At 42.6% G+C, this 10,880-nt stretch overlaps 1 protein-coding gene across 1 annotated transcript in view; it reads left to right on the forward strand.

Moving 5' to 3' along the window:
- The first annotated feature begins 419 nt into the window (after window positions 1-419).
- The window catches only part of rabgap1l (RAB GTPase activating protein 1-like), a 187,672-nt gene continuing 177,211 nt past the window's right edge, over window positions 420-10,880 (forward strand). The window contains exons 1-4 of the mRNA XM_080548270.1: window positions 420-497; window positions 6,388-6,629; window positions 7,029-7,233; window positions 10,134-10,374. Of these exons, the coding sequence (XP_080404396.1) occupies window positions 6,492-6,629; window positions 7,029-7,233; window positions 10,134-10,374 (584 nt within the window). The 5' untranslated portion in view covers window positions 420-497; window positions 6,388-6,491. The remainder of the gene's footprint in view (window positions 498-6,387; window positions 6,630-7,028; window positions 7,234-10,133; window positions 10,375-10,880) is intronic.

Here is a 10,880-nt window from a genome sequence, read left to right on the forward strand (position 1 = left end):
AGCAGCTTGTAATGGACGTAATTGAATGAGTGTGATAGAAGCACATGATTCCGCTGTCTCGGTTGGACACAGTGGCCCAACAGGCCATGCTGTGTGTGTGTGTGTGTGTGTGTGTGTGTGACTGTAACTGTGTGTGTGTGTGGGTGTGTGTGTGTGTGTGTGTGACTGTAACTGTGTGGACTCTTTCACCGACAAGGGGTCAAAGACCTCTATGCTCTACTACACGACCTACATCCTCCATCCACGTGTTTCACATTGACGGCGTTTTAGCGTAGGTGGCTAGCAAGTGTTAGCAAGCAACTCTTTAGATAGATAGATAGATAGAGAGGTGCTTTGTTGATCCCTGAGGGGATATTCAGGCGCTACAGCATTTCAGACCACAAACCACAACAACAAACTATCCCGAGCCTCGAGGGGGAACAGGACTAGCTGCTCCCAGCTGCTTCTGTTCGCTGCTGCAGCAGACATACAGACAGACGCTTCTGCAGAGTTTCAAGGTAAATTAGTCTTTAAAACAAGGTATTTGTATATTCAGATAGATAGATAGATCTTTATTTAGTCAGGACAGTGCACTGCACATTAATGAACAGTCACTTATACAAAGTATGGTGACAGTAAATAAGCCGGATTTAGCTGTGAGCTCATTTGCATCCGTAGTCCTCATGACATAAAATGGTACAATAGATTAAAAACAACAAGAATAATGGACAACATCACAACAGAATACAATAGGACATACAACACTGAGTATGTGACCATAAGGACAGACATTGGTGCAGTAGAAAATTAAGTGCACAGGTTAAAAATGCAAAATAAGACAGAAAATAAGGTAGTGCGATGGTACTGAGGGAAAGGTAGCTGGACAGTCTATAGTGCAACAAGGGGATGCCCAGGGAGAGTTATGGGTGGTTATGGTTACAGAGAGAGTTATGGGTGCCGTGGTTATGGTTACAGTATTGGTTTGTTTAATGCCACTTCTTAAGGTTTGCGTTAAAGGTTGGATATGTGGGGCCCTATTCCCTTACTGTAACTGCTTACTGTAACTGGGAGACAGTTTGTAGGATAAAGCTAGGCTGTATTCATTCACTGTGACAGGTCTCAGTAACCCTAATCCTAACCCTAACCACTAGGCTATCTTTAAAGGGGAGACATCTCAGATTGGTACATCAGTTGTTTAAATGAATGATATGTAGGCCTTGCTATTGATTCTTGAAGAATATAACATATAATTGTTTCATCGTGTGGTCAGTTAACTGTCTTAGCCCATCAGATTCCGAAATGTAAGCGTTTTTCTACATGGTTTAAAAACATTGTAACTGTAAAAAAACGTTATAGCTTCAAAACATTCAATACTCAAAGAAATCTATAATTTTGACATAATGGATGGTCAGTCCATTAGTTAGATCCATAATTACGATGTAGGAAATCCATTAAGGTCACTGCATATATCCTCTATATGTGCTTTCCCCTTGAATGAATGAATGAATGAATGAATGAATGAATCGTTTAATGACCACTAGTGCTGTCCCAAACGACTATTTTTCTAACGATTAATCTAGCGATTATTTTATCGATTATTCGATTAGTCTAACGACTAATTTATCGATAAGTCTAACGATAATTTTTGTACTGTAAAAAAATAAAAAAAATATAGTATTTGTCTCCACCTCACTGCTATGTTTAGCCAACTTGAATGCCAACATGGCCATTTAGAAGTCTGTCCATCACCACAACACATAGCTAGCTAACGTTACTCTCGCTGCTATGTTATGATTAGCTAAATTGATGCTAACGTAGCATGCGAGCTACGAGCTAGATAACGTACAGTAGGTGCTCGCACCACAATGACAATAGGCTACCGTAGCTAGCCAGCTACATAGCTAACGTTACTAACACCAGAAGACAAGACATACGAACTGTGGTGAGCTACATTGCTTGTGTAACATTAGCTAGTAGCTATCCATTTTTCACTCATACACTTAATTGTCTCGCCTGGTAAAATAAAGCTAAAAAAAAAAAAAAAAAAAAAACAACGCCATTTTGTTTATTTACGACTAACCGACGCATATTACGCTAACCGACGTATTGACGTAGTCGGTGACGTCGACGACGTCGAATAATCGTAACAGCCCTAATGACCACACGACCAAGGTCGGTGGAATTCTTTGTCGGTACAGATGGAAAAGCTCAATACAGCAGTGTCAAATACATCAAACATACAAACATTCCACACATTCCACATGACTATCACATATGGACATGTACACACATAACCACAAGACAAAATCATAGTCAATATTTACAACGTATAAAGTAGTGCAGTACATCTGGCAGGGTTAGTGCAGTGAGTCAGGTGTTGAGAGTCCTTATGGCTTTATTGTTTTAGCAGCAGGATGATGCAGTGCTGTATCTGCATGTTCGGCCCTGTGTTTGTATTTCTGTGTGCTTCTCGTATCGGTAACCAGGTGTGCAAGGCAGCTCATTCGGCAGAGGTCTACCTGTTCTCCTATGCTTCCTGTTTGACAACCCAGTGCTCGAGTTTGATTGGCTGAGCCCTGCTCGTGACTGCCCTATAGACAAGACTGTCATAGACAAGAGGAGTGAATACTGAGCATGTTCAGTGGGCGGACACACCAACATGGTGATGAGGAAGTAGAAGCATGCGTTAAATGTGTAGTTTTCGCTGGGTGGATTAGCAACACAAGCTATTGAAATGAATCGGGTGACGTCAGACTTGAATGTGTCCGTTCGTTTACAGTCGTTGACTCGTTGTGTTCAACAGAAAGTCCTCGTATGGGAGGGAGATGGTTGTCATCTTCAACCACTCAGAGACTCACCCTCACTCTCCACGTTTAAATCCCACCTCAAAACCTACCTATTCTCCCATGCATACAACCTCCCCTACCCCTAACCATCTCCCCTAACCCCCTGGACATTGCTGCATTACTGTGTTCCCAGTTCGTTAACTCTGTGTTTTATGTGCTCATGTTATCTGTTGCTTGTTGTTTCTGTTTGTTCTGTTTTTCCCTTATTATCAGCGTCTTTGAGCCTCGGAAAAGCGCTATATAAATACAATGAATTATTATTATTAATCTTGAGAGTTGTTGTACCGTAAATTGGCAATTTGGGACATCAGGACTGATCAGGGTATTCAGAGGAATATATCTTGACTCGGGGGTCATTTTAAAATGTGAATGTGTCTCCTATTGACTATTGACTATTGAAAACTACAAAGAGGGGAAAAAAATCTACTTTAAGGTCATTCTCACATGAAAATCCGAATCATGAGCCGGAGCAAGTGGATGAGATTGCAACATTGTTGCATAAATTATTTATCTATAATTTTTATTATAATTTAATAATTTTATCTGATTTGCCTTCTCACAGCCCTTTATGTAAACGAAGTAACATACGCAATCGAAGCAACAGACGTGGTACAGGGCTTGACGCTTACCTTTTCCCCAGGTAGCACTGTGCTACCATGTTGAAAAATTTAGTAGCACACCAAGAATTTCAGTAGCACAATGAAAATTGCGCAATTTTCTTCAACAACGACAACAAATTATCATAATCATAACATATCAAAATGATCATAACCGGCTCTTGGCCGTAATAAAAATGGAGACTCACACAATGTAAAGGGGAAGTAAGAATATTAATTTCAGTTGGCCCACGGTTCGGTATGAACCTCGGTTTTTGGGTCACGGTTCACGGTTCATTCTTAAAAAATGCTACTATTTATTTACAAACTGTTACTTTATTTTGCTTATACTTATGGAACTTTAACATTTAGACACATTCCAGAATATGACTGGTAAATTGTATAATATAAATATATATAAACAAAACACTTTCAAATGTAAAAAAATTACATAAACACTTTCAAATGTGACGTGTTGTGGATTGGAACTACGGATCATAAGCTTTGAAATTATGTGTCATACATTGAAATCCGAAAAAAGATGAAGTTAGAGTCATTTGAATGTTAGACGTCAGGCACATATAGGGTTAACCTCTTTGTAATGAAACCGGAAGCAGACGCTGCTAGCAGCTAGCGGCTAACAAAACACAGCGCTACGAACTATGAGAGCTGTATCCCATATACCCATTATGCGCATTTTAAGCGCATATAGGACTCGCGTGAAGCATTTCTGCGACACGCGTTTCTGTTCACTGTTTTCATTCCCTCATCGCTTATACACATAAGTTTGACTGCGCATGACAGTAGTTCAGCAGTCTTTTAGTCGCACTGGTGCTATTGAATGTATTTCCAAGTCGCACAGAAATATATTCACTCGCAAATGCGGCCAAAACAGTCGCCCTGTGGTAGTTGATTAGTCCGAAAAATTTAAAATTGTCCGTCGTCCCACTCTTATCCAGATCAACACGCATGAGCTGTTGTTTTCCTATGGACAGCCTCGACGCGTCGTTTCTAATCGGAGCGAAACCACCCTTTTCAAGCGGAGCATGCGTCGGTTGTTTGCTCCGGGAGCGACTTCGAATGCGCGTTCTCACAGCTCCAAACGACGCAGAGCAAAGCGAATTCTATCCTAAACTCTGATTCCAAGTGAAGCAAATGTTCTAGAGAGAGTCAAATTGGCAAAACTTGTAGTAGGCTAGATTCAGACTCATATTCTAAACAAAGTGCAGAGCAGAGGCCTGTTTTGTGTTCTGAGCTGTTCAGCACAAGCTGGGCCTGAGCGTAATTTGACTGATGAATCGAAGGAATATCCATTTCAGATGACGTGGTGGTAATGGAGGCTGGGTGTAATGTCTGGGCTGGCAGCTTTCTGGGCACTGCTGTCAACTCAGTCTGAACGCCCTCCTCACTGCAGTCTCACAGGTTAGAATGAGGCTATGATGACATGGCACAGCTCTGGTCTCTAGGGCCACACACACCCTAAATAGTTACCCTGTTTTGTGTGTTGCTTCTCTATGTTGCTTCTTTTTTTTGTCATTACTGACTGTGTTTTCATACTTGCTGTAATTTTCACATTCTCTTTATATATAATGTTAAGAGTGTTATTAACTCAAATAAACTAAGGTATTATTACTTATAGGTATAAACTAAGTTATTATATTCAAATTAGAATATATATTTTAAAAAGATTATATTTTAAAAAGATTAGCAACATAACTTTTCTTGTTGACTAGTCTATTACTTTGACACACCACACAATCTCCGTTCCCACACCCTAGCCCAACCAATAATACACAAATTGTAAGCAAGTTTCAAGTTTCAGTTTCAGTTTCTAGTTTATTGTTAATCTACATCCCATTATACAAGTATAGAAGATAGGGATATCCCGATCCGATACTGATATCGGATATCGCCCCGATATTGGACCTGAATGCTGGATCGCGGATCGCACCAGAAAAAAAAAGGCTCAGATCCGATCCTACTGTCATGCGCAGTCAAACTTATGTGTATAAGCGATGAGGGAATGAAAACAGTGAACAGAAACGCGTGTCGCAGAAATGCTTCACGCGAGTCCTATATGCGCTTAAAATGCGCATAGCGCTGTGTGCTTCCGGTTTCATTACAAAGAGGTTAACCCTATATGTGCCTGACGTCTAACAACATTCAAATGACTCTAACTTCATATTTTTTCGGATTTCAATGTATGACACATCATTTGAAAGCTTATGATCCGTAGTTCCAATCCACAACACGTCGCATTTGTTGCTTTAATAAAGGCTGGCAGTCTTTAATTTAACTGTTGTTGGTGTGGACTATATACTGGGGAGGTATTTGTTATTATTCAGGGGTCAAAACATTTATACAAATATCGGATCGGTATCGGTATCGCAGATACCCGAAGCCCAGGTATCAGTATCGGTATCGGTAGTGAAAAAGTGGGATCGGGACATCCCTAATAGAAGAGTACAATTCTTAGGCTTCAGTTCCTCGACATTGCAGCAACAAGAGAAATAAAGTGTCTGGTTATAAGAGACAAGTAAAACAAATCAGACAAGAGACAAGTTGAGCAATACATTAGTGGTAGTAAGACAAATCTTATAAAAAGCAGTATTGCACTCAGTGGCATTGGATGGTAGAGGTAGGCTGAGTATTTGAATAAAAATGACGGTGTGCTTATGGGTAGGTTGTCCGTGTGCGTGGGGTGTGCTTACGATAATAGTCACTTGCCCACACATATGCCCATGTTGACATGGGTTCGAATCCTGCCCATGCCCTGCTGACTTGCCCTCATGCCCTTCTTCTCCTTACTTTCCTGTCTGTCTTCACTACATCTGTCTAAATATGAGTGGGACTGACCCTGAAAAAATAACTTGGTAAAAAATTAAATAACGTGGTATCGGTGCATCTATAACAGACTATAAGACAGTGATGTGACCAGAGGCCTGTGTGTGTTTTGTGTTGTCCAGGTGTGTCCAGGTGTGTCCAGGTGTCTGCTGCAACAGGGGCCAGAAGGCTGCGCTGCGCTGTGAGGGCGGGGGAGAGCACCTGCCCCAGGGCACCCTGGGTAACCATGGATGACAACTCCTCTCTGGGCAAAGTGAGCGGCTCCACCGAATCCGTGGCCACCGTCACCAGCGAGGAGTTTGTGCTGGTGCAGCCCTCCGCCGGAGGATCCCCCTCAGGCTCCGAGGGCAAGCCCCGCCTCAAGGTGAGAGACAGACAGACCGACAGACCAACAGACAGACAGACAGACAGACAGACTATATACTTATACATTATATACATTAGACTCAAGGTGAGGGACAGACAGACAGACAGACAGACAGACAGAGATAGTCTGTCAGACAGTCTATATACTTACATTAGACTCAAGGTGAGAGTCAGTCAGTCAGACAGACAGACAGACAGTCAGTCTATATACTTTATTATTACTATATACATTATACATTAAGTCAGTCAGTCATGTCATTAGTTTATATAATCTCACTCACTCGAGTATTCATTAATTTATTCACTCACTCACTCACTCACTCACTCACTCACTCATCCATCTGTTGCTCATCCATCTGTTATTTCCCTCTCACCCTCTCCACCATCCCTCTCTCAGATGTCCTGGAACGGTAACGAGCAGCTGGAGAGAGCGATGGAGGAGGTGTTGGACGACGACGTCGGGAAGGAAGAGAAAGGTGAGGTGGAGAGAAGAGAAACGCTCCAGGACCCAGAGCTCTCCTCCTCCTCCTCCTCCTCCTCCACTGCGCCTCCTGACCCAAAGACCCAGACCCCGGGCCTCACGCTGGACCCCCTGTCCTCAGGTACCCAACACCGCTCATGCATTTTACCTTTTTGGCATTTAGCAGACGCCTTATTCCAAAGCGACTTACAATCAATACATTTGACTAAGGAAGTGAATCATCAATTCACCAGTTCTAGCAGGAGGCGTAATCTAGCTCAGGCCAGGGGCCACTGGCAGTCCTTGTGAAAGTCTTTTTTTGGGGGGAGAGACAGTACAATGGGGACACTGAAGTGACATTACAAGGGGGGCAGTAGAGTCTTAGGAGGCATAGGATAGGGGGAAAACAGGTGTCTCAGGAGACGTAGTGCTGGGGGGTGGTAATGTCTCAGGAGGAGCAGTTAAGGTGTAGCCTGAAGAGATGGGTCTTCAGTCTCCGTCTTACCTCACGTCGAGCCGACGTCTAGCTATAGAAGCATGTCTGACGAAACGGCGAAAACACACATACGTTAACATGGGCGCCGAAATGAAACACACATGCGCTGCTGAGGTTGACGCGTGCTGTGTGTTTTCGCCGTACGTTTTGCTCACACCCTTGTACACTTTTGGGAAGGGGAAAGGTTTAAGTTGTGTGAGTATTGAATCTCATAGTAAGATATGAGCCCATGTCTTACGAATGCTATATAAACAAGTCCTGCTGACCTCTCATGTATAAATACATCTTATCTACCTTCTTATCAGATATCTGAAAACTGTCTAACTAACTAATGCATTACTGTACGGAAAATCTATAAAGAATGTAATCTGGTTCAGAGTGTAGGTAATGAGATATCTGCATGCCCTTGGAGAGACTGTTTGTCCGATCCAAACATACAGTAGAGCTCTGCTACAAACATGCTAGAACTAGCGAGGACTCAGAATTAAGGATCTACTCACAGAATTCGTAGGCTATCTACAAACCTAATAATAATAATAATAATAATAATAATAATAATGATAATAATAATAATAATAATAATAATAATACATTAGACTTATATAGCGCTTTTCTAGACACTCAAAGACGCTTTACACACTGAAAAGATCAAGTAGTAATAAAAAATCAAATAAATAAATAAAAGAAACTAAGTGTAGGGGCCTAATTAATAGTGCTGGGGACACATGGGAAGGGGAGGGGGCGAGGGTTAACTGGTGAAGGCAAGCTTGAAGAGGTGGGTTTTGAGGACCTGTAACTTAAGCCTACACCATTGGCTTTACTCATACAATTTGTTTTATGACTCATTAAAATAAATGGTCCGAACATATAAGCAACAAAGGAGAAAATATGATCTATATATATTTCACAAAGGAGAGATATGCATGCTCTTTGGCCCAGAATCTCTATGATAAGTATGAAGAATGCACATTAATGTTTTACTTTACTAATCTGCCAGTGTCAGTGTTGTTAGCGATTGTGCAAGTCAGCAGTGTACTTCCAGGTGTCGCTCTCTCATTGTTCTACTTCCTGTTGTTGAGTGAGAAAGTCCGACACCACAGGTCATGTTAGTTACCACTTCCTACACCAAGAAGCTACTTCCTCTTTCTCATAAGTCATAACTAGCTTGCTCAGCTGTCCAGGGTTGTTTTAGGACAGTCCTAATTGCAGGTTACATGCCAACGGTAACGTGGTTTGTCTAAACAGCATTGTTGAAACTACATTTACATTTTTACCATTAAGCAGATGCTTTTATCCAAAGCACTTACAATTAGAGATTACAGGGACAGTCTCTCCCTGGAGTAACGTAGGGCTAAGTGCCTTACTCAAGGGCACATTAGTGGTGGTGTTCCCTGGTGGGATTTGAACTCATGACCTGCACTACAAATGTATATATCGAATAACAGTTTGGATCCTGGTTAGTTCCATCCCAGTTCAAGTGAGGAATTGTACTCAAGGGCGACCGTGGCTCAGGAGGTAGAGCTCAGGGGTGTCTAATGATCGCAAGGTCGGCGGTTCGATCCCCGGCTCCTCCTGTCCACATGTCGAGGTGTCCTTGGGCAAGACACTGACTGAACCCCAAATTAGCTTGCCGCCATTTGTGTATGAATGGGTGAATGAGAGGCCATTGTAAAGCGCTTTGGAATAAGGCGCTATATAAGTGCAGTCCATTTACCATTTACCATCAAGCACTGGGCTTGAATTTGAGAATGACCTTTTGTCTGTATGAGTATCCATTTTCCCTCCATATTATAGTTGAACAAATTAAAAAGCGTGAGCCCCAACCTAGAATTGTTATGGTACAGTAACAGTTAATGCTGATGCTAATGCACATACTGTACCTTGAACTGTGATATTACACAGATAACAATTTAACAGAGCGAGTCGGCCAAGACCGCTTGCATACAGTGGTCTTGGCATAAGGCGCTATCTAAGTGCAGTCCATTTACCATTTATCTCTTCATGTGAAAGATAGACCAGACATTGGTATTAACTCAGTAAACCTACACAGCCAAACATCTTTGATGTTGATGTTGAATACTTATTCCCCCCCACCACTCTATGTAAAACAAATGAAAAGCACACTTGCTTGACCAGTGACCCCCCAGCAGGAATGACCTTTGCCCTTTGCCCTGTGTGTCCTGTCCTCAGAGCAGGGTTCCCACAGGTCCTTGAAATCCTTGAAAGTCTGTGAATTTCAGAGAAATAAATCAAGGTCTTAAAAGTTTTTGAAAATAGACATGGGTCATTGAAAGTGCTTGAATTCCCCTCTCTCTCTCTCTCTCTCTCTCTCTCTCTCTCTCTCTCTCTCTCTCTCTCTCTCTCTCTCTCTCTCTCTCTCTCTCTCTAAAAAAATAAAATAAATATATATTCAAAAATGAATAAACTAGTTCTGTCTCAAACTATGCCGTGTTGGGTCTTTGAATTTGAGGGAATTAACTAAGTCTTGAAAGTCCTTGAAAGGTGCTTGAAAGGTGCTTGAAAGGTGCTTGAATTGGATGTTTCAGGTGAAGGTGTGGGAGCCCAGTCCGAGGCGTCTGCGTGTCCGGTGGTGGGCAGCAGCCTCCCGGTGCAGGAGGAGGAGGACAGCGTCCAGTTCAGTAAGCTGTCCTACCTGGGCTGCACCTGGGTGAAGGCCCCGCGCAGCGAGCCCGAGGCGCTGAGGGCCATGACCACCCTGAGGGCCGAGAGCGCCATCCCCATCCCCGTCACCCTCCACGTACCCAACGTACCTGAGGGCTGCGTCAGGTCAGTCTCATGCTGGGGGTGTGGGTGGGTGTGTGTGGGTGGGTGTGTGTCTGGCTTTTGTTTGTGTACCATGTACTGCAGTTGAATCCTACTTCACACTTGCAATATCAAGGACTACTGTTGCCTCTGCATAAATGATGTGTGTATATAAGATCTGTGTGGAGAGACACAGAGAGAGGGGGGTAGTGGTGGTCTAGTGGATAGTGAGTTGGACTTGGGATCGGAAGGTTGTGAGTTCAAATCCCGCCTGAAGCCACACCACTACTAGTGTGCCCTTGGGTAAGGCACTTAGCCCTCAGTTACTCCAGGGGGAATGTCCCTGTAATTCGTAATTGTAAGTCGCTTTGGATAAAAGCGTCTGCTAAATGGCAAAATTATTAATTAATTAAATTAGAGACACAGACAGACAGACAGACAGACAGACAGATGTGGAGCACCTGTACATGTAGTGCAACATTACTAAACTAAACGAAAGGAAAGGTACAGCATATTTAGCTGTATGCCTG

The sequence above is a fragment of the Nansenia antarctica genome, assembly GCF_963989245.1.
Source record: "Nansenia antarctica genome assembly, chromosome: 1".
Lineage (NCBI taxonomy): Eukaryota > Metazoa > Chordata > Actinopteri > Argentiniformes > Microstomatidae > Nansenia > Nansenia antarctica.